Source organism: Borostomias antarcticus, assembly GCF_949987555.1.
Source record: "Borostomias antarcticus genome assembly, chromosome: 12".
In the NCBI taxonomy this organism is placed as follows: Eukaryota; Metazoa; Chordata; class Actinopteri; order Stomiiformes; family Stomiidae; genus Borostomias; species Borostomias antarcticus.
In genome coordinates, this window is record NC_140245.1 from 22271612 (window position 1) to 22296439 (window position 24828).

A 24828-nucleotide genomic window follows, 5' to 3' on the forward strand; every position below is an offset into this window, starting at 1 on the left:
ATGCAACACCCTCAACTAGATACTGGAGCACATGCATACAGAAGTTGACTTTTCTGCACTGATTACTAATGACCAAATCACAGTGAATTATTAACAAAAGATTGATTAAGGCCCTATATATTCTTGTTGCCATTCTCATCAGTCATGGGTACCTGGTCAAAGCCATCCTAGGTAAACTCTCATCCTACATCTGCTCTCTGATTGAACAGAGATCTGTCAGCAGTTATCGTCTGAGATCACAAGATGTGTCCTGTTGTCTGTGCTCAGTGAGAACATTGAACTGGGAATGAAAGCTTTTATGTGCTCTGCTCCACATACTTGGACTAGCCTTCAAAAAGACTTGAAACTGAGGGAAATTGGCCTACTTTTAAAGCTCTTATAAACTCAATGATAACTGGCTTGGGGTCAATGTCCATAGGTATTTTAATTTGTACATTTCTAGACGAATGCCTTTCTTTTCTTCTTTTCTTTGTTGTTTTATAGTTGTTTTTATTGTCGTTTCTGTCTGTAACTTGTTGTGCTGCTATTTTGGACACGTCTCCCTTGTTAGTGAGATCATTGATCTCGATGGGACTAAGCTGGTCAAATAAAGGTTAGATAAATAAAAGCAAAAAAATCTACCTATCTGAAAAAACAACAACACATGTCCACACACAGAGGTACAAGACTAATATACTATGAGGTAAAAGACTGATATACTATGAGGTAAAAGACTAATATACTATGAGGTAAAAGACTGATATACTATGAGGTAAAAGACTAATATACTATGAGGTAAAAGACTGATATACTATGAGGTAAAAGACTAATATACTATGAGGTAAAAGACTAATATACTATGAGGTAAAAGACTGATATACTATGAGGTAAAATACTGATATACTATGAGGTAAAAGACTAATATACTATGAGGTAAAAGACTGATATACTATGAGGTAAAAGACTATTATACTATGAGGTGAAAGACTGATATACTATGAGGTAAAAGACTAATATACTATGAGGTAAAAGACTAATATACTATGAGGTAAAAGACTAATATACTATGAGGTAAAAGACTAATATAATATGAGGTAAAAGACTGATATACTATGAGGTAAAAGACTAATATACTATGAGGTAAAAGACTGATATACTATGAGGTAAAAGACTGATATACTATGAGGTAAAAGACTGATATACTATGAGGTAAAAGACTAATATACTATGAGGTAAAAGACTGATATACTATGAGGTAAAAGACTAATATACTATGAGGTAAAAGACTGATATACTATGAGGTAAAAGACTAATATACTATGAGGTAAAAGACTGATATACTATGAGGTAAAAGACTGATATACTATGAGGTAAAAGACTAATATACTATGAGGTAAAAGACTGATATACTATGAGGTAAAATACTGATATACTATGAGGTAAAAGACTGATATACTATGAGGTAAAAGACTGATATACTATGAGGTAAAAGACTAATATACTATGAGGTAAAAGACTGATATACTATGAGGTAAAATACTGATATACTATGAGGTAAAAGACTGATATACTATGAGGTAAAAGACTGATATACTATGAGGTAAAAGACTGATATACTATGAGGTAAAAGACTGATATACTATGAGGTAAAAGACTGATATACTATGGGAGTGCAGGTGTATCTGAGTTGAGTTAGTTCAACTCACTGCTCAGTATAAACCACCCGCCCGGCTATCGCATGGCTAGCTGTTTATGAGAGCCATCATGTGTGTTTCTAAGTCCCAGGACCCAAATCTGAACACAGTTTAGGCAAGTAGGGTGGAAGCTATACTGACGAGCGACAGAGACACCTGTTACACCAGCTAGCGAGGTTTCAAAAGGCAGCTGTTTTGTTAGCCATGCCTATGTGACCCAGCAACCCACTCACTTAACAATGCAACCAAGGACATTCGGAGATATCGGTCCGGAAACCGTGGTTCAAACTATTCACTGTTTTTGCAGAGGACATCTTATAGTTTTTTTTGGCCTGCTGTGACCTTGGATGAACTTTTGTGTCATACGTTTATCATCTTGGCTATAAGATGACTGATTAGTGTGCACTGCCTATTTTTACTGTACTACGTGATATTATTAAGCTTAAGTTGCCATGGTTTAATTTACTTGTTCATAAATGCTATTGTCCTATATTTAGTTATGCTAGTTGTGTTGTATGACATAACATACATATTTCAAGGTGCACTATTTATTCTGTTGCCTCAATCTTCATCACCAGTTTTGCTGTGATTTAAGTTGTTGGTTTAATTTATTCCGCCAATAGGTGTGAAGAGCTCTTAAGCAGAGTGTGAGGGTGTTTTGGCGAGGACCTGATCTGAGTGTGTGTGTGTGTGTGTGTGTGTGTGTGTGTGTGTGTGTGTGTGTGTGTGTGTGTGTGTGTGTGTGTGTGTGTGTGTGTGTGTGTCAGCCAAGATTGGATTACTCATGACCTGAAGCCCTAGCCGGGCGGGGCGGGGTCCTTCCTGGTTCTGATCACCTGAGACCCACACCACGCCTGGGATGACACATTCCCACCCACCATAACTCACCCGCCATTGTTCTCAGCCTCATGTAAATGTGGGTCTGCCTTCCTACCTGGGATAGATATCACTCTCCATGAGAGTCAACAACGGGAGGAGAGCAGCACGTTGATTCACTGAGAAACACCTGAAATAGGACACTGACACCTGTTCTGAGAGCTCTCTGCTGTGGCTCGTTACATCTATGATACATCTTAATGCTCACCTGGATGAATGACTGCCTTGCTGGTCAGGTCTGTGCTCCTGATAGGGCTGGTCAGGTCTGTGCTCCTGATAGGGCTGGTCAGGTCTGTGCTCCTGATAGGGCTGGTCAGGTCTGTGCTCCTGATAGGGCTGGTCAGGTCTGTGCTCCTGATAGGGCTGGTCAGGTCTGTGCTCCTGATAGGGCTGGTCAGGTCTGTGCTCCTGATAGGGCTGGTCAGGTCTGTGCTCCTGATAGGGCTGGTCAGGTCTGTGCTCCTGATAGGGCTGGTCAGGTCTGTGCTCCTGATAGGGCTGGTCAGGTCTGTGCTCCTGATAGGGCTGGTCAGGTCTGTGCTCCTGATAGGGCTGGTCAGGTCTGTAGTCCAGATAGGGCTGGTCAGCAGGCTCTCTCCACGGCACAGGGAGGTTCTGGAGGAGGAGAGGAAATCAACAGAACATTGGATGGATGGAACATTGGTCAGGTGGATGGATGGATGGATGGATGGATGGATGAATGGATGGATGGATGAATGGATGGATGGATGGAGGGATGGATGGAGGGATGGATGGAGGGATGGATGGAGGGATGGAGGGATGGAGGGATGGATGAATGGATGGATGGATGGATGGATGGTTAGATGGATGGATGGATGGATGGATGGATGGATGGATAGAGGGATGGACGGATGGATGGATGGATGGATGGTTAGATGGATGGATGGATGGATGGATGGATGGATGGATGGATGGATGGATGGATAGAGGGATGGATGAATGGACGGACGGACAGATGGACGGACGGCCTCACCTGTCCAGAGAAGTCTGCGGACGGGGAGGAGCGGGACCTCTCGTGACAGACGGGCTTCTCCTCCACCTCGGGGTCCAGGATGTTCTCGGCCGAGTGGTACCTCCCCTGGGTCTTAGTGTCCGAGGGTTTCCTCTGCATGCTCCAGGTAGCCTGGTACTCAGCGAAGGTGCCCAGCCTCTGCTGCTCCAGCAGGGCCCGTCTGCGCCCAGGGCTGAGGGGGCCCGGACCGGGGCCCGGATCTGGGTTGTGTCGGGAGGGCCTGGATGAGGGCTCGCCGGTCTGACCCGGCCCCCGGGCGTCCTGGACCTCCCCCAACGGCGCTCTCCCTCTGGCCCGGCCCTCCCCAGGACTCTGCTGCTGGCCCGGCTTCGGCGCCGGTCTGGGGAAGGCCGGCTTAGTCGCCGTCATCTCGAAGAACTTCCGCCGGTCTCCGAATGACCCGGCGTTCCCGGTCCCAGGCTCCGCCTCTACGCCTACCTTGTTCATCTGGTCCGGCTCGGAGAACGAGTGCACCCTCTTGTCCAGGGCGAAGCGCTTGCGGCCGCCGATGCGCGAGATGTGAGCGCTTGGTTTCCCCGCGGGCGCGTCGGTCCCGTGGGGGTCCAGGTCTCTCCTCCTGAAGGAGGTGGCCTGCAGCACCCGCGCCTGCGCCTCCTTCAGGTGCTCCTTGTAGGTGGTGGAGTAGGATCCGTGGGAGGGGGCGGGGGAGGCGATCTCCGTGGACCTCCATCTCTCCGGTGGCTCCTCCTCCTCCTCCGCCTCGCCGGGGCAGGTCAGCGCAGCGGCGCTCCGGCTCTTCTGCAGCTGCGCTCTCTTCTGCTGGACCTGGTTGCGGAGGGTGGTGGCGTAGCGGTCGCTGCGCCGGGCCAGTTTGCAGGCCGAGGGGTCGGCGGGCGGCGCTCTCTCCCTCTCCGCCAGGCTGCGGCTCTCCTGGGCCAGGCTGTGGAGCAGCGGCGTCTTCCTGGGGCAGATCCTCTGGTCCTGCTGGACCGGCCACGGGTCCTGATGGGCCTCCCTCGAGGGGCTGACCGCGGGCTGGCCGGGCGGGCCGGGGGAGAGCCGGTGTCCCTCCTCCCTCCTCGGACCCGCCTCCTCCTCTGAGACCAGCTTACCGTTGGAGGACGGGCCGGAGACCAGGTGCCCGTTGGCCGGCCGGAAGTGACCGTTGCGCTCCTTGCTCTCCGCGTACGAAAGCTGAGACGGAGGCAGAGAGTACTTGACCATCCCGGCCTTCTGGGAGCCCCTGTCGTTCTGACCGGCCCACTGGGCTGTTTCCGTGTCCCCCCTCCACCCCCCCCCTCCTCCCTCTGCTTTCCCCAGCCAGGCGGGGGGCTCTCCCTGGGGGGCAGGCTGCTTGGCCGTGATGCAGTAGTACCTGATATGGCCGCCGCCGTTCGGGTTGTAGTCGAGGGCGGAGCCGGAGAGCGAGGCGGTGGAGCCCCTGGCGGCCGGCGGCGTTGCTGGGGAGGTCCTGGAGGCTGCGGTAGTAGCTGCCCACGCTCTGGGGCGTGGCCGGGGGCGTGGCCAGGTGCGCGGCCCGGTTCTGCAGGTAGAAGGTGCTCTCGTCGCTGTACTGCCTCTGGTGGCCGGTCAGGTGGGCGCAGGGGGGCTGGTTCTGCCGCACATCCGTGCTGGACAGGGAGAACAGCTTGTTGGGGTGGAGCTGGTTGTGGTTGTAATCCTGGGCGGTGTTGGGGTGGAGGAAGTCTTTTTTGGGAGGGGGGTTGTAGCTGCGTCGGGGCTCCAGGCCCTTGTCCTGGTGGGGGATAAAGAGGCCCCTGTGGTCCACGCTCCTCCCCTGGGCCTTGGGCTGTCCGGGCCCCCCGGGCCCCTCTGAGTAGGGGAACACCTTGGTGGCGGCGAAGCTGTCGCTGCGCAAGGGAGGGGGCGGGGGGGGGGGGGGAGGGGGCGGCGGCCTTCTTCCTCTCTGGGACGTGCCACACGGGGCCGGTGTGCGACCTGGCCGAGCCGGAGCAGCGAGAACCGGCCGGCTCCTCCCCCCGGGGGCCCTCCCAGCCGCCGTTCCCCGCGGGCAGCTGCAGGTACCTGGGCCGCTCGCCCTGCCGGACCGACCCCCCCTCGCCCTGGAGACCCTTGTAGAAGACGACGTCTTCGGGGGAGGAGGCGCCGGCGGAGAAGCAGCTGAAGGTGGAGTCTCTTTTTCTGGGGGCGGAGCTGCCGCCATGGGGCTCAGGACTGAGGCGCCCGGGGGGGAGGGGCTGGGAGGACCGCTCCACTCTCTCCATGCCGCTCACACAGCTGGACTGGCCGGACGCCTGCTGCTGATTGGTGGGCTCCCTGACGCTGGACAGATCTTTAGAGGAGGACCTAGACGTCACACAGATGACACAGGGTCAGGGGTCCGGGGTCAGGGGTCTTTAAAGGTCTTTGATCAACCGTTAACCTGGTCACACGGAGACGTGATGCGTCATAAAGTCTCAAAAGAAGGCCACAGCCCAAACCTATGAGACCAATGTTGTTACTGTAAAGCAAATGAAGGTGTTTTGGGACTTCCTGGAAGGAGAGGAAGTGGTTCCCAGGTAGACGCTCACCTGGCTTCATGTTTGTCGTGCCACACAGGTGCGGGGGGGTCCTGACTCTGACCAGGCCTCAGTTCTGGGGGGGCTTCCGTCAACTTGGCTGAATGCCAGGAATGAGGCCGTGGTGCAGGTTCATTCCTCCTGCACACACACACACACACACACACAAGTGGAAGACCGGTCAAATTAACTATGATTTCCCATTGAAGTCCCAACACACAACAGAGACATAAAATGGCAGATAAAACACAGAAACAGGAATGCTAGGACCTCCCTCCTATCAAATAACACACTGACAACGACACGGTCACACAACACAACTCAACACAACACAACTCAACACAACACAACACAACACAACACAACTCAACACAACACAACTCAACACAACTCAACACAACACAACTCAACACAAAACAACACAACTCAACACAACTCAACATCACTCAACTCAACATCACTCAACACAACACAACTCAACACAACTCAACACAACTCAACACAACTCAACACATACCCCTTGAAGCGGTTCTTCCTGTTATGCATGTAAGAGAGAATGTGAATACAATTTCATTAAGATTTTATTAAAATGTAAACTATTGTGGATCCATGTAAGTGTGTATCTAGAACACAAGAGCACGACTACAACACCACCAACCAGTGAAGGAGCTGGGATGAGATCTGGACACACCGCTACAGGACAGGGGGGTCACACAGAGGCTGGGGGGGTCGGTCTGGGGGGGTCACACAGAGGCTGGGGGGGTCGGTCTGGGGGGGTCAGACAGAGACTGGGGGGGTTGGTCTGGGGGGCAGTCAGACAGAGGCTGGGGGGGTCAGTCTGGGGGGGTCGGACAGAGGCTGGGGGGGTTAGTCTGGGAGGGTCCGTCTGGGGTAGGGATAGTCTTGGGGGGGTCAGTCTGGGGGGGTCGGTCTGGGGGGGGTCAGTCTGGGGGGGTCAGACAGAGGCTGGGGGGGTTAGTCTGGGAGGGTCAGTCTGGAGGAGGGGTAGTCTTGGGGGGGTCAGTCTGGGGGGGTCAGACAGAGGCTGGGGGGGTTAGTCTGGGGGGGGGTTAGTCTGGGAGGGTCAGTCTGGGGGGGGTAGTCTTGGGGGGGTCAGTCTGGGGGGGGCAGTCTGGGGGGGTCAGTCTGGGGGAGGGGTAGTCTGGGGGGGTCAGACAGAGGCTGGGGGGGTTAATCTGGGGGGGGGTTAGTCTGGGAGGGTCAGTCTGGGGGGGGTAGTCTTGGGGGGGTCGGTCTGGGGGGGTCAGTCTGGGACCACTACAGCACTGGAGGTTCCTGCTGTACAAATACCTCATAGAACTTCGTAAAATCTTCGTGAGAAAGTTCCGGGCCACATTCACATCACTTTCTGACGGCATTGTCTGCGATACAATATCGACCATTTTCATATTCCTGGAGCAACAGGAACAGCCATCCATCAACAACCAGTCTAAGTACCAGAACAAACAGCATTAATGAATCTCTTGGTTTGGGCTGGTATCACTGGATAAAGCATGGACATAGACATCACTCATGAGGGGAGAATGGCCCCGGGTCACTGAGCTGTGCTGCCCATGACTGGCCAGCGGGGTCTTTGCGCCCCCTACTGGTCAAAGGAAACGGTGCTTCTATATCTAAATACAAGAGTGAATTAACGATATTGATGGATTTTCATACAGAGGGTGAACAAACTGATATAGTCTTCACTTCTCATCACTGAGTAAAGTCCTGAATCAGTTCAAATCACACGTCATGTTCCCATTCCAAGACATGTAGTATAAACAGAACATCCACACTGTGTTGCTGTTCATTTGTCATTCAGAGCAGAATGATAGAATATATATGAAATTAAACATGGCATACATACACTACGGTGCACTGTGAGGTAGGAGTGTGGGAAATCTCATAGCCATATGGCTGCAGTTAGAAAGCCCCCGAGCAGCATGTTGAGGGGGGATTATCCTGGTTATTACATTTACATTACAGTCACTTAGCAGACGCTTTCATCCAAACAACTTACAATAATTGCATTTACCGTAGGTAGTCAAGAGTACTACTACTCACTACTACTCACCAGAACTCACTAGTGCATCTCCTTTCTAAACAAGTGACTAAGAGCATAAACTAGTGCTAAAGTCAAAGTGCAAGAGTAGCAAAATGTAAATATAATAGGTGCTTAAGAGGGAGGATCCTGGTAGTGCTTCTTGAAGAGGTGAGTTTTGGTTTGTTTTGAAGAGGTGGGTTTTGGTTTGGTTCAAAGACGTGATGTTTTCTCCCAGATCACATAGTTGTAGTGTCTGTGCCTCATCTGGACATGTATGCAGTGGTACGGTTCATCTGGACATGTATGCAGTGGTACGGTTCATCTGGACATGTATGCAGTGGTACGGTTCATCTGGACATGTATGCAGTGGTACGGTTCATCTGGACATGTATGCAGTGGTACGGTTCATCTGGACATGTATGCAGTGGTACGGTTCATCTGGACATGTATGCAGTGGTACGGTTCATCTGGACATGTATGCAGTGGTACGGTTCAGATAAATATACTGAAGCTGACAGAATGAACGCTGAGGCCAGATCCTCGCTGACCGTTATCAGCCTGTGATAACAACAGTCAATCCTTCACCCAGAGGAATGTGGAGAGATGTTTAGCTTGGCCCCAAACCCCAGAGGTGCATATCGAGGTTGGCAATCTTTCCAGAAAGTTCTGGCGCTTCTCTGGAGTCAGTCTTGTTCACGCGGGGGTAACCTGAGAGGCGCTCCACCTCAGGACAGGGCATAAAGGGAGCGTGTCTGCACCCCCCCCCCTCTAACACAGCGCTATAGAGCCACCCCCGCCCCCCTCTTACACAGTGCTATAGAGCCACCCCCGCCCCTCTAACACAGCGCTATAGAGCCCCCCCCCCCCTCTAACACAGCGCTATAGAGTCCCCCCCCTCTAACACAGCGCTATAGAGCCCTCCCCCTCTTACACAGTGCTATAGAGCCACCCCCGCCCCCCTCTAACACAGCGCTATAGAGCTGCCCCCCCCCCCCCCCCTCTAACACAGCGCTATAGAGCCCCCCCCCCTAACACAGCCTTATAGAGCTGCCTCCCCCCCCCCTCTAACACAGCGCTATAGAGCCCCCCCCCCTCTAACACAGCGCTATAGAGCCCCCCCCCCCTCTAACACAGCCTTATAGAGCTGCCCCCCCCCCCTAACACAGCGCTATAGAGTCCCCCCCCTCTAAAACAGCCTTATAGAGCTGCCCCCCCCCCCCCCCCTCTAACACAGCGCTATAGAGCTGCCCCCCCCCCTCTAACACAGCGCTATAGAGCTGCCCCCCCCCCCCCCCCCCCTCACAGAGCGCACAATGGAAATGCTAATGACCATTCAAATCACGAGGCCATATTGTCAGAGCTACAGCTGGTCTGGACAGAGACCCTCTCCCAGGGAGGGGACAGGGACAGGGACAGCCAGAGACCCTCTCCCAGGGGGGGGGACAGGGACAGCTAGAGACCCTCTCCCAGGGAGGGGACAGGGACAGGGACAGCCAGAGACCCTCTCCCAGGGAGGGGACAGGGACAGCCAGAGACCCTCTCCCAGGGAGGGGACAGGGACAGGGACAGCCAGAGACCCTCTCCCAGGGAGGGGACAGGGACAGCCAGAGACCCTCTCCCAGGGAGGGGTCAGGGACAGGGACAGCCAGAGACCCTCTCCCAGGGAGGGGACAGGGACAGGGACAGCCAGAGACCCTCTCCCAGGGAGGGGACAGGGACAGGGACAGCCAGGGAGAGTTTCACAAAAAAGGCTCCGGTTTCACTGAAAAAGGCTCATTGAAAAACAAACATGAAACTGTAGCGAAACTGACCCAGTTGCAGGACGATGACGAACCAGCGAGCGGGAAACCACCAGGAAGACCAACCACCAGGAAGACCAACCACCAGGAAGACCAACCACCAGGAAGACCAACCACCAGGAAGACCAACCACCAGGAAGACCAACAGATAACAAACCACCAGGAAGACCAACAGATAACAAACCACCAGGAAGACCAACCACCAGGAAGACCAACCACCAGGAAGACCAACAGATAAAAAACCACCAGGAAGACCAACCACCAGGAAGACCAACAGATAACAAACCACCAGGAAGACCAACAGATAAACCACCAGGAAGACCAACCACCAGGAAGACCAACAGATAAACCACCAGGAAGACCAACAGATAAACCACCAGGAAGACCAACCACCAGGAAGACCAACAGATAAACCACCAGGAAGACCAACAGATAAACCACCAGGAAGACCAACTGATAAACCACCAGGAAGACCAACCACCAGGAAGACCAACAGATAAACCACCAGGAAGACCAACAGATAAACCCCCAGGAAGACCAACTGATAAAGTAAAACACTAGACTAAAAACCTAGGAACACTGATTTCTCAGATGTGTCATAAATGCAGCCCGTTGAAACTCAGTGAATATCGTTCATGGCTTCAATCTGACTCTGAAGAGACACAGAGTACCTGAACATGAAAACAAATAAAAACTCACCAAACACATATCAAGAGCCTGTCCTCTTCACCACGACACTGTGGGACAAACACAATGAAATCCTGTCTTCTGTTGAGTCAGAGCACGACACTTAGAAGTCCTTGACTCGGCTGTCTGAAAGAGACTCTTCTCTGGACGCGTCTTCCTGTCTCCTACATTCCTCTGAGACACTTCAGAGACGCAGGGGACAAAGGGGCTCTCCCACCTGGATCTCACCCCTCTGGCGGAGTATCTGGGCCGGGGAATCACCCAGAAGCCGGCGCCTAGAATACTAAGCTCTGTTCTGCTCTGCACACACACACACACACGCGCTCTGACATCACCTCTCCTCCGAGTCTGTGTCCCAGCAGCGCTGCTGTCAATAGGAGATTTCCTTGGGGGATTATGGGGGATTTACAGGGAGGGGTGGAGTCAGTGTCATGCCCTGTGTCCTTGCGCTAATCTATTCCTGTTTGGGCCTTTCTCATTGGCTGATGGGAGGTAAACTACTACTATAGCTGTACAACACTAGCCCTAACAAGTGTAAGTTACTTACCTCAACATATGTGCTACAGTATGTCGCGGTTTCTCTGAAACACTGAAATGTATGAAGGCATTTCTTGCTTTCAGGGTTGTGAAACTAAAACTATTCAAGTTCCTGATTCCACTGTTCTGCCCTTGGCTGGGTCTCTAGGAAGGATCTGCTTCTAAAAGACCTTGCTGATAAATAACCCGATGCACAAACCAGACCACCACTCACACCAGAGTCCCTGAGCAGCATTGAGGAGACTAATACAGCTGAACTATCAGCAATGATGGGTAAATACTAGGAGAGGATTCGGTTGTTTTAAATGTGCTTTATAAATCAACTTTGAGTTGAGTTGAGGAGAGAAGAACACAGAGACATTTACCAAATCTAAAGTCTGATATTGTCTGTATCACTTTTGCGCTTGAACTCTTTCTTTCTCTCTTTCCCTATCTCTCGCTCTTTTTCTCTCTGTATAGCTCTCTCTTTCTCTCTGTATAGCTCTCTCTTTCTCTCTGTATAGCTCTCTCTTCCTCTCTGTATAGCTCTCTCTTTCTCTCTGTATAGCTCTCTCTTCCTCTCTGTATAGCTCTCTCTTCCTCTCTGTATAGCTCTCTCTTTCTCTCTCAAGCCGAAGCTTGACTGATGATAGCCGATGTCACGGAGGAATCCTAGCAACTTGATAGGGGAGGAGGAGGAGGAGGAGGGGAGCGATTGTTTAGGTCTGCAGTCAGAGACCAGGATTTACACTGATCCTCCCTCCAGTCTGCATTCCGGAGCAGGAGAGGAACGGCCGTATGCAGCAACGCACACACAAGCCCTCGGTCAGCAATTAATCACTGTTTAAAAAAATAAAAATAAAAAAAGCACAGTGAATATGTCCACTCAACTACAGGAGATTCTGTCGTCCACCTGAGTGAGTCAGTGAATGATTCTGTCGGACACCAGAGTGAATCAGTGAATGATTCTGTCGGACACCAGAGTGAATCAGTGAATGATTCTGTCGAACATCTGAGTGAATCAGTGAATGATTCTGTCGTCCACCTGAGTGAATCAGTGAATGATTCTGTCGGACACCAGAGTGAGTCAGTGAACGGTCGACAACATCTGTCAGACAAGCTGGTGATTCAGCAAACCGCCGCGCGGTGGGGGGGAGGGGGGGCGAGGCGGGCAACACAATAGAAAGTGCCAGGGTAATCACTGCCGGGGCTTATGGGCCGCTCAGACAGATACCTCAGCATCGGGCCGGTCCTGAGCCCTGCTGGCTACAGACACGCCTCTCTGACCCGGGCACGAGCGCCGCACCATCTGGGCCAGCCGGGGGAGCGCCCTAGCGGGTCAGAACTACTAGATTACTGATGTTGGGGTGCCAGTCAGAGTCCCGTCTGACAAATAATGGTTACATGACCAGAGTATATAGTTCGGTCAACCCTTAGAAAAACACACAATACACAAAGCACAATAAATAATAGCATTCATATCTCAGCATAGCGTCATAGAGCTGGTCAGCTGGACGCAGGACGGACCAGCAGCTCCCCGATAGCGCTCTCATGAAGCTACAAGTCTGATCTGAAGTCCTGACATTCCTCCCGACCACAACATGTACTTTTCCCAGGGTGCCTGGGACTGAAGAGGAGGGCGACTGAAGGGGGGGGCGGTCCAGAGTGGGGGGTCCCCCCCCTTGCCCCTACCAAACATGACAGGGGTGTTGGGGCTGAACGCCACTGATAGAGTTCTATACGCAGGTATGCTGTACGCAGACAGACAGACAGACAGACAGACAGACAGACAGACAGGCAGGCAGACAGACAGACAGACAGACAGACAGGCAGACAGACAGGCAGGCTGGCAGGCAGGCAGACAGACAGGCAGACAGGCAGACAGGCAGGCAGACAGACAGGCAGACAGGCAGGCAGGCAGACAGACAGACAGACAGACAGGCAGACAGGCAGACAGGCAGACAGACAGACAGACAGACAGACAGACAGACAGACAGACAGTCTTTGTGCGGGGGCCCTGTGTTGTGACACTGTCGGTGGCAGAGTGTTAATCCAGCCCAGCTGCCCAAGGAGAGACCGCCAGAGTAAACACACAAAAACAAGCTGCTGATTCGCCTCCCTCACATGCTATGGCTGCTGCTTTGACCTGGAGGATCAATTACACACACACACAACCTCACACACACACACTCACACACATACGCACACACACACACACTCACACGCACACTCACGCACACGCACACACACGCACACACTCACACCCACACACACACGCGCACACATACTCACACGCACACACACTCACGCACTCACAATCACATACACGCACACACACACACACACACCCACACACCCACACACACACACACACAGACATACAAACATATGCCAACAGCACATGAAGGGGGATTTTCTGAACGCAGATCACCAAAAAGGTGAGAGGGACATCCTGGAGTCCCAGAGTCCTGGAGGACTGGAGGACTGTGAGGTGTTTGCTGATCATTCTACTGACAAACACACTCCCAACCGCTTCTAAACAAACAGAGGAACCAACCTGTTTGAAATGACTTTCTCCTAATTCATGCTCATATATCTATATCTGTACTTCCAGAAACATAATAATAAACCATGAAAAACATGAATAAAACTTTTCGTACAAAATGAAAACAAACAGGCAAAATGAAGGGTTAGTGAAGTGAATTACCTGAAACAACGTAGTGAGTCCAGCTCTATGCACAGAACCCCGGGCCGTCAGGGGGGGAGCTACAGGAGATCTGACCCAAACTCTGCTCTGGGTGGAGCTCCAGCACCCCCCCACCCCTACCCCCTCCCAAAGCTCATGACAACAAAGCGCTCTAGTGGGACGGCCCATCGAGCGTGTCAACTCACCTAGGCAACACGGAACATTCCACTGCTTAAAAGAGGGGGGTGGAGCACACAAATCAGTAAATACCTTCTTCTTTTTTTCCATCTGCAAAAATAATTGAATTCTCCAGCAACCCTGGATGAGCAGAGGAGGACAGCACGCGTTCTCAGACTAGCCTGATCAGGAATGTTTATTGTACCGGTGGTAAAGGTAGCGTGACCACGCCCACCATTCAGCAGGGTTCACTCTGCCTCTAGCTGATCCCAGGCCTGTGGCGTCCCGGATTCTAATTGGATTCAGGCTTAAGGATTCTGTTGCTACTCAGCCAAGACAACGTATGAGTCCAGAGGTCCACCTACAGCTACGTCTTTGAACTTTTCCTCCATTCTATGTTTATTTCAACCGAGTTTAATAAAATGAACGGTTCCTTCAGTCCTCTTAAAAGGAAGTTATACAACGGTTAGTTCTTGTTCTTGATTCTGATTGGCTGGAAGCCGTGTTAAAATACTTTGCAACACACACCTGGGACCGCATATCATTCCATTTTCAGTATGAATGCGCCTCCCATTTGATCCAATGCATTGTAGTTGTTGTTGCTTGGCAACCCTTTTGTTAGGGGAACTATTTTGCGCGGCAGAATTGAGGGAATGATGCTTCGTTTTGAATAAATGTTAATATTTTACATTGCTGTGTGTTTATTTTACTCTAATAGCTGTAGTAACCGTTGTATAAAAGCAATAAACCACGAGAGGCCGTGTGTTATAGTGATTTTATAACAGCTAGGGGGCGTTGTTAGGCACGACGCGAAGCGGTCTCTCGTGGTTTATTGCTTAATTAAAATACGACCCAAAAAGCTGAGTATAAAGCAGTGAGCGTAACAATGTGAGGTAAATCCATTAGAGATACAACTTCAGCCACTAGATGGCGAAAATAAGATTGTGTTGTACATTCATCTACTTGACATTCATTCTCATAGGAGAAGTGGTAGAGGAGCCATCGCCAGCTACACAGCAATAACATGGCAATTACTCGGCAGGAAGTGTGGAAGATCAGAGCGCTCGGACACCTCAGGCAGACAACAAATCTAAGTGGCAGCCGAACAGAGAGGTGAGCATCTGATGGAGGAAACTCAAAACATGCCACAATCAATTAGGGCTGATCCATCAATTACCCTACTTTCATTTAGTTAGTGAGTAAGTGAGTGAATGAGTGAGTGAGTGTGTTTGTGCGTGTGTCCGTGTGTGTGTGAGAGAGAGAGAGCGAGAGAGTGTGTGTGTGTGTGTCTGTGTGTGTGCGAGAGAGAGAGAGAGAGTGTGTGTGTCTGTGTGTGTGTGAGAGAGTGAGAGAGAGAGAGAGAGAGAGAGCGAGAGAGTGTGTGTGTGTGTCTGTGTGTGTGTGTGTGCGAGAGAGAGAGAGAGAGAGAGAGAGAGAGAGCGAGAGAGAGTGTGTGTGTGTGTCTGTGTCTGTGCGAGAGAGAGAGTGTGTGTGTGTCTGTGTGTGTGTGATAGAGAGAGAGAGAGAGAGAGTATGTGTGTCTGTGTGTGTGTGTGTGTGTGTGTGTGAGAGAGAGAGAGAGAGAGAGAGAGAGTGTGTGTGTGTCTGTGTGTGTGTGAGAGAGAGAGAGAGAGAGAGAGAGAGAGAGAGAGTGTGTGTGTGTGTGTGTCTGTGTGTGTGTGTGTGTGTGTGTGTGTGAGAGAGAGAGAGAGAGAGAGAGAGAGAGAGAGAGAGAGTGTGTTCACAGAGGCCACAGGGGGTCAGAGGAATTCCAGGAGGATCCTGTCCACCAGTGCGTGGCTATTAGCTAGTCATTAAGCAGGCCAGAGAGACCAGAGCCAGAGAGACCAGAGCCAGAGAGACCAGAGCCAGAGAGACCGGAGCCAGAGAGACCGGAGCCAGGTCCCAGCAGCCCCTGTGGCCACAGCCTTTTCATAGGCCAGGGGCCACGGTAGAAATCCCTCGTCCCCAACCAGCTGTCTGTGGCCTGACGCAGAGCCCACGACCCAGCCAGGCCATGCAAGACCAGACCAGGCCAGACCAGGCCAGGCCAGGCCAGGCCAGACCAGACCAGACCAGGCCAAGCCAAGCCAAGCCAAGCCAAGCCAAGCCAAGCGAGACCAGACCAGACCAGGCCAGGCCAGGCCAGACAAGACCAGGCCTCATTGTGTCAGAGTGTCCTGGTCCCCTCCTGGTCCCCAGGCCTCATTGTGTCAGAGTGTCCTGGTCCCCTCCTGGTCCCCAGGCCTCATTGTGTCAGAGTGTCCTGGTCCCCTCCTGGTCCCCAGGCCTCATTGTGTCAGAGTGTCCTGGTCCCCAGGCCTCATTGTGTCAGAGTGTCCTGGTCCCCTCCTGGTCCCCAGGCCTCATTGTGTCAGAGTGTCCTGGTCCCCTCCTGGTCCCCAGGCCTCATTGTGTCAGAGTGTCCTGGTCCCCTCCTGGTCCCCAGGCCTCATTGTGTCAGAGTGTCCTGGTCCCCTCCTGGTCCCCAGACCTCATTGTGTCAGAGTGTCCTGGTCCCCTCCTGGTCCCCAGACCTCATTGTGTCAGAGTGTCCTGGTCCCCTCCTGGTCCCAGGCCTCATTGTGTCAGAGTGTCCTGGTCCCCTCCTGGTCCCCAGGCCTCATTGTGTCAAGAGTGTCCTGGTCCCAGGCCTCATTGTGTCAGAGTGTCCTGGTCCCCTCCTGGTCCCAGGCCTCATTGTGTCAGAGTGTCCTGGTCCCCTCCTGGTCCCAGGCCTCATTGTGTCAGAGTGTCCTGGTCCCCTCCTGGTCCTCAGGCCTCATTGTGTCAGAGTGTCCTGGTCCCCTCCTAGTCCCCAGGCCTCATTGTGTCAGAGTGCACTCACACGGAAATATTGGACCCTTTTGTCCTCTCCTGTGTGTAATGATGTCATGGTCCAGCTATTGTACCGCACCTCCTACATTATGTTAGCGTTGCTTAACGCAAAATGGCCGCCATGAAAAGACCAGGACTGAGATGATATGCGCTTCTTTAATGCTACGTTCACTGCCTACTTCATCACAGCAACTCCACATGTTTGCATAGATATGAGGGAGTTGTGATGATGACAGATGACAGGAATATGGCCCCATTACCTGGTCTGGCAGAGGGGAAGAGAGATCTACAGTATGGAAACTCTGTCTAATGATCTCATGAGCAGTGGAACCCCATAGATAAACCCCATAGATGAATCCCATAGATGAATCCCATAGATGAACCCCATAGATGAACCCCATAGATGAATCCCATAGATGAATCCCATAGTTGAACCCCATAGATGAACCCCATAGATGAACCCCATAGATGAATCCCCATAATCCCTGGTCTCCCGGGTGGGAGTCCAATGCTCTGACCGCTACTCTACTTGTGCAGTGGAGATTGGCGGGTTGATTTTGGTGTCCTTCTTGATTTTGGTGTGCTGGGACTACTGCCTCTTGTGGTGCCAACAGAGAGATGCAGGCCAACATTGTCAGGAGGGAGTGAGGGAGGGAGGGAGTGAGGGAGGGGGGGAGGGAGGGAGGGAGGGAGGGAGGGAGGGAGGGAGGGAGGGAGGGAGGAAGTGAGGGAGAGAGTGAGGGAGGGAGTGAGGGAGTGGGGGAGTGAGGGAGGGAGGGAGTGAGGGAGGGAGGGAGTGATAACCCTCAAACGCTTTACTAGCGGCGCTGGCTTCCAGCCACACACATAAAGAACAGAATGGTTCCTGAGGGGTGAAGTGAGCCCAGTCCAGCGGCGGCCATGTTGGAAGAGCATCTTTCTCTGCCCTGCTCCCAACCCCCAAGTCCCCAGATCATCCTCCTCATCATCTAAGAGTCATTATCTAACCCAGACTAACAGCAGCCTCTGGTGACGGGGTGAGGTCTGGACAATGCTTCTTTTGTTTTGGCTAGCAGGGAGGGAGGGAGGCCCAGTGTGTGCACGAGGGGGCAGGCCTGGGGTGGGGGGCGGCCCTGAGGTAGGGGTAGGGGTCCTCTGGTGGGGGAGGGCCTGGGGTGGGGGTAGGGGTCCTGGGGTGGGGGAGGGGTCCTCCCCTCAGGAGGACCGCCTTTCTGTAAATCAACTTGTTCTTCTTCGTTGTGCGGGTTAGGTGTTGTGTCCTCTCCTCCCCAGGCTCGGGGCCGAGGGGCTCTCCTTTTACCACCCCGAGTCTGGGTGAGGGGTCACCCGGGCTATATATCCAGCACACCTCCAGGAGCCATGTCACCGTCAGGTCATGCATCCCGTTGGGGGTCCGGTATGTCGGGCAGTCCTGGATGATGTTAAGGAAATTACCTCTTGCTTTAGTTTAGATTGTCAAAGAACGCGCTGAGTGGTCGATCAAGCTGGTTTTAAACAAAGGCAATAGTTTTATTCTGTATACGATTCTGCAGTCGGACTCAGCACAGGAAGTGAATCCAGGCAAGAGTGAGTTCACATGAGGACGGGTCGTTAGGTTATACAGTGAAAAAGGAAGTGACATAGTTTCAGGATGAAGAGGACAGGGAAGTGATGTCACACGGAAGAATTTGTAGTTCTAACAGACTGATAAATGAGAACGAACTACAAAGTTTAGAACAACAGTCAAGGGGGAAAACAGAACACTTTGTTGAGACTTGAAATTCATTCACAATGACGTGGTCTGCGGTTTGTTCCTCAACTGTATAAAACTCATTGCCAAAGCCCCGACTTCTCGATAAAGTTCTCACCGTTCAATACAGCAAAGTGAGAACCTCCTTTACCTTTCAAAGTGTACCTTTCATCACCTAAGCTCCGGAGACATCACACCTGACTAGCCCTCCGACTGAGGTAAGAGCTAATCCCAACCACTGACAATCCCACACTAATCACACCTCTATAATCCCCATACCTACAGTGTACAATACCTGAACAATAGCTAGCGGTCAAACCGCTACATGGCCTCAGCCAGCAATCCACACAAACACAGCTCTTAGTTTCTGCAAGTGGTAACAGCGCAAAGATGACATAGCTAGGCTCCTCCCCTCAGATCTTCACCACCAATGCATTTTGGGAGAATGTGAGGAATTAAGGAGTTTGAGAATCTAATATTGCGGGGATGTCCCCTAGCCTCTGCCCCTGAGAGAGGATTCAAGGTCCGCCTCAGTACCTTCTGACCACCAGGGCCAGGCTCCTGAAGGAGCTCTTCACCAGGAAGTACCTTCTGACCACCAGGGCCAGGCTCCTGAGGGAGCTCTTCACCAGGAAGTACCTTCTGACCACCAGGGCCAGGCTCCTGAAGGAGCTCTTCACCAGGCAGTACCTTCTGACCACCAGGGCCAGGCTCCTGAGGGAGCTCTTCACCAGGCAGTACCTTCTGACCACCAGGGCCAGGCTCCTGAGGGAGCTCTTCACCAGGCAGTACCTTCTGACCACCAGGGCCAGGCTCCTGAGGGAGCTCTTCACCAGGCAGTACCTTCTGACCACCAGGGCCAGGCTCCTGAAGGAGCTCTTCACCAGGCAGTACCTTCTGACCACCAGGGCCAGGCTCCTGAGGGAGCTCTTCACCAGGCAGTACCTTCTGACCACCAGGGCCAGGCTCCTGAAGGAGCTCTTCACCAGGCAGTACCTTCTGACCACCAGGGCCAGGCTCCTGAAGGAGCTCTTCACCAGGCAGTACCTTCTGACCACCAGGGCCAGGCTCCTGAAGGAGCTCTTCACCAGGCAGTACCTTCTGACCACCAGGGCCAGGCTCCTGAAGGAGCTCTTCACCAGGCAGTACCTTCTGACCACCAGGGCCAGGCTCCTGAAGGAGCTCTTCACCAGGCCGTACCTTCTGACCACCAGGGCCAGGCTCCTGAAGGAGCTCTTCACCAGGCCGTACCTTCTGACCACCAGGGCCAGGCTCCTGAAGGAGCTCTTCACCAGGCCGTACCTTCTGACCACCAGGGCCAGGCTCCTGAAGGAGCGCTTCACCAGGCCGTACCTTCTGACCACCAGGGCCAGGCTCCTGAAGGAGGTCTTCACCAGGCCGTACCTTCTGACCACCAGGGCCAGGCTCCTGAAGGAGCTCTTCACCAGGCAGTACCTTCTGACCACCAGGGCCAGGCTCCTGAAGGAGCTCTTCACCAGGCAGTACCTTCTGACCACCAGGGCCAGGCTCCTGAAGGAGCTCTTCACCAGGCCGTACCTTCTGACCACCAGGGCCAGGCTCCTGAAGGAGCTCTTCACCAGGCCGTACCTTCTGACCACCAGGGCCAGGCTCCTGAAGGAGCTCTTCACCAGGCCGTACCTTCTGACCACCAGGGCCAGGCTCCTGAAGGAGCTCTTCACCAGGCAGTACCTTCTGACCACCAGGGCCAGGCTCCTGAAGGAGCTCTTCACCAGGCAGTACCTTCTGACCACCAGGGCCAGGCTCCTGAGGGAGCTCTTCACCAGGCCGTACCTTCTGACCACCAGGGCCAGGCTCCTGAAGGAGCTCTTCACCAGGCCGTACCTTCTGACCACCAGGGCCAGGCTCCTGAAGGAGCTCTTCACCAGGCCGTACCTTCTGACCACCAGGGCCAGGCTCCTGAAGGAGCTCTTCACCAGGCCGTACCTTCTGACCACCAGGGCCAGGCTCCTGAAGGAGCTCTTCACCAGGCCGTACCTTCTGACCACCAGGGCCAGGCTCCTGAAGGAGCGCTTCACCAGGCCGTACCTTCTGACCACCAGGGCCAGGCTCCTGAAGGAGCTCTTCACCAGGCAGTACCTTCTGACCACCAGGGCCAGGCTCCTGAAGGAGCCCTTCACCAGGAAGTACCTTCTGACCACCAGGGCCAGGCTCCTGAAGGAGCTCTTCACCAGGCCGTACCTTCTGACCACCAGGGCCAGGCTCCTGAAGGAGCTCTTCACCAGGCCGTACCTTCTGACCACCAGGGCCAGGCTCCTGAGGGAGCTCTTCACCAGGAAGTACCTTCTGACCACCAGGGCCAGGCTCCTGAAGGAGCCCTTCACCAGGAAGTACCTTCTGACCACCAGGGCCAGGCTCCTGAGGGAGCTCTTCACCAGGAAGTACCTTCTGACCACCAGGGCCAGGCTCCTGAAGGAGCTCTTCACCAGGAAGTACCTTCTGACCACCAGGGCCAGGCTCCTGAAGGAGCCCTTCACCAGGAAGTACCTTCTGACCACCAGGGCCAGGCTCCTGAGGGAGCTCTTCACCAGGCAGTACCTTCTGACCACCAGGGCCAGGCTCCTGAAGGAGCTCTTCACCAGGCAGTACCTTCTGACCACCAGGGCCAGGCTCCTGAGGGAGCTCTTCACCAGGCAGTACCTTCTGACCACCAGGGCCAGGCTCCTGAAGGAGCTCTTCACCAGGCCGTACCTTCTGACCACCAGGGCCAGGCTCCTGAGGGAGCTCTTCACCAGGCAGTACCTTCTGACCACCAGGGCCAGGCTCCTGAAGGAGCTCTTCACCAGGCAGATGGCCTCCTGTCTGGAGCCGCTCAGCGGAACCGCGTTGATGTTCACGATCTCGTCCCCCACCTGCAGACTGACGGACGCGGCCTTGCTGCCTTCCTCCACCTGCAACACACACACACACACACACACAACACCATGCAGAACCATACAGAGGGTTTCTATGTGCATCATCATATCACATGTGAAAGATATGCTTGGTTGGCCTCTATGTGCAAGTCATGCCAAACACCTAAAAATACTTGGATTGAGATAAACAGACTACATCCTACAGTATGCGTCCTGTCTCAGAAAAGCACATTTATCATAGTTTTTCAACGCATTTACGTATGCCCCATTGACTTCCATTGTAGCCCAGTGAGAGCCTGCATAAAAGCTGCAGCTAGCTCAATACTGGAACGATCAGTGAAATTATGGTCTCTATGTTTCAGGTTCATGTTAGACAGACCACAAATAGGGCAATGTCCAAAATAGCACACTGGTATCAAAATACACTAGTCTCAAAATAGCTGTGGGTTAATTATTGTGACCTAATCTATCATGATGAATTGCTTGTTGTGTCACTCTGCTGCATCTCAAGTCAAGCTGCAAGTGTGAATCAATCAATACAAGCTTCCTTCACAGAATACATGTCATGCATAGCTGCTTAATAAATTAATAGGCCTATCACAAAGAAATAAATTCATAGGCCTATCACAAAGAAATAAATTAATAGGCCTATCACAAAGAAATAAATGTCACATTGTTACAGGATTGAATTCGCCCTGTCTACAATTCATGTTTGCTGAGGTCATAGTTTAGCATTATTATGAATTATAAGCAAAGAGAGAGGAGAAATATTCTTAGTAAGATGACCAGCTCATAGGTTGGTTCCAGACTCTCTAGGGAAAATTACACTGAGGCAATATGATAGCTGTGATTAAATATTTAACCACCAGGCCTGAAACTTTAGGAAGGAGACCTGTTGCACATTCCACCACATGGAGCTTTTTCTCAGCTAGGCAGAAGCACAAGATGAACATACTGCTTATTCATGCTCAGTCTGTCAGGAAGCCCCATGAGCCAATCTACCGCCCACACACAGTCTGACATCTCCTGTCTCTGAAGTCTGCAATAAGTAGAATGGCACCAACATTAGAATGTAGCCTCACAGCCCATAACCATCCACAGCTGCAACAAGGACTCAGGATGTTTCTCTAATGCAACAGGTATCACCCTGTACAGATAAGACATAAAGAGCCTGAGGTTGCACCATAAAGCTGACAGTCATAATATTATTTATACAGCAAATCAATTTAATAACTGGAGCCAAGAGTGAAAACTGTTTTCCACAAGGTCTAATAGACATAGCTGTGCTCTCTGATGCAGACCTACAGTATTAGAGATATGTGTTCTCTAGTCCAGACCTACAGTATTAGAGATATGTGTTCTCTAGTCCAGACCTACAGTATTAGAGATATGTGTTCTCTAGTCCAGACCTACAGTATTAGAGCTGTGTTCTCTAGTCCAGACCTACAGTATTAGAGATATGTGTTCTCTAGTCCAGACCTACAGTATTAGAGATATGTGTTCTCTAGTCCAGACCTACAGTATTAGAGATATGTGTTCTCTAGTTCAGACCTACAGTATTAGAGATATGTGTTCTCTAGTCCAGACCTACAGAATTAGAGATATGTGTTCTCTAGTCCAGACCTACAGTATTAGAGATATGTGTTCTCTAGTCCAGACCTACAGTATTAGAGATATGTGTTCTCTAGTCCAGACCTACAGTATTAGAGCTGTGTTCTCTAGTCCAGACCTACAGTATTAGAGATATGTGTTCTCTAGTCCATACCTACAGTATTAGAGATATGTGTTCTCTAGTCCAGACCTACAGTATTAGAGATATGTGTTCTCTAGTCCAGACCTACAGTATTAGAGATATGTGTTCTCTAGTCCAGACCTACAGTATTAGAGCCCGGATGCCTCGTCATGTCCTGTGAACAGACTCAAGGTCTATCAGGGGAAACTTAGTCTGGAGATTCCCACTTATCTCTCCTCGGCATTCCTAACTGGTTCCTGGTACGACTGGGGAGGGAGGAAGGAAAGCAGACTCCCTCAGAACCAGGCTAAAGAGAGAGACCAGAGAGACCAGGCTAAAGAGAGAGACCAGAGAGACCAGGCTAAAGCTAGAGACCAGAGAGACCAGGCTAAAGAGAGAGACCAGAGAGACCAGGCTAAAGCTAGAGACCAGAGAGACCAGGCTAAAGCTAGAGACCAGAGAGACCAGGCTAAAGCTAGAGACCAGAGAGACCAGGCTAAAGCTAGAGACCAGGGAGACCAGGCTAAAGCTAGAGACCAGGCTAAAGCTAGAGACCAGAGAGACCAGGCTAAAGCTAGAGACCAGAGAGACCAGGCTAAAGCTAGAGACCAGAGAGACCAGGCTAAAGAGACCAGAGAGACCAGGCTAAAGCTAGAGACCAGAGAGACCAGGCTAAAGCTAAAGACCAGAGAGACCAGGCTAAAGCTAGAGACCAGAGAGACCAGGCTAAAGCTAGAGACCAGAGAGACCAGGCTAAAGAGAGAGACCAGAGAGACCAGGCTAAAGCTAGAGACCAGAGAGACTTCATCAAACGTCATGACATTTGGCAGGTGCCTAAAAGCTCACATGGGGCCTCTCTGCAATGGGATGTAGGATGAGAGTGATAAATGCCAGAAGCATGCAAATCCAGGGGTCATGGTGGAGTCAGATATAACCCCTTGTGGAAAGAAAAATAATGATTTTCCACAGTAAAATGTCATACAATAAGGTGCAAAGAAAGTAGGCCTATGTGCTGCAAAATATTAGCCTAATGAGGTTGTTCATCTTGAAACAGAGTAGGCTATCCTCAAGTAACACACACAGACACGAACATACACACGCGCTTTAGCTACCAAAAACAATGAAAAGTGTGTGAATAAAGTTTTTATTCATCATTTATCACCATCATCGTTAGATAGCCTACCTTGGTTATGATCAGAGGCTCTCGATGCTCCCGACCCCCTCTCAGCGTGAATCCCCACGGCGCCCCACCGATTAGGAGAACATCCACAAGTTTATAGACATTGTCATCCTGTCCCGAAGCCTTCAATTTGTCAACATCTTGAAACCATTTTACTTTTTCTGCAGAAATTCTGTGGTCGGTCCCGTAATCAACGAGGTCCATGTTTTGTTGAGGGTCGATGAGGCTCCATGAAAAACAGATGATGATGTCAATAAAGCTACTTGACAAATAAGACTGCCAGCTGAGTCCCGAGTGAATTTATTTCGTAGGATGTAAGTTGTGCCAGCTCCATTGCCACAATGAATCAGCCAAATAGGCTATAATTCACTACGCGTGCTCAGTGCATTTATGGAAGAGCCCAGCAGAATGACAACTCCAGCAGATGAAGAACAGCAGCTCAAACACCTGCGCGCGCGCTCTG

General features: G+C 51.8%; 1 protein-coding gene across 1 annotated transcript in view; it reads right to left on the reverse strand.

The window, feature by feature from the left end:
• The window catches only part of LOC311315800 (protein Shroom2-like), a gene marked incomplete at both ends in the record, with an annotated part of 29017 nt that extends 4448 nt beyond the window's left edge, over positions 1–24569 (reverse strand). The window contains 7 exon segments of the mRNA XM_084446498.1: positions 2758–3164; positions 3544–4918; positions 4962–5443; positions 5445–5871; positions 6096–6224; positions 21341–21489; positions 24369–24569. Of these exon segments, the coding sequence (XP_084302624.1) occupies positions 2758–3164; positions 3544–4918; positions 4962–5443; positions 5445–5871; positions 6096–6224; positions 21341–21489; positions 24369–24569 (3170 nt within the window).
• Between the last annotated feature and the right edge of the window lie 259 nt (positions 24570–24828).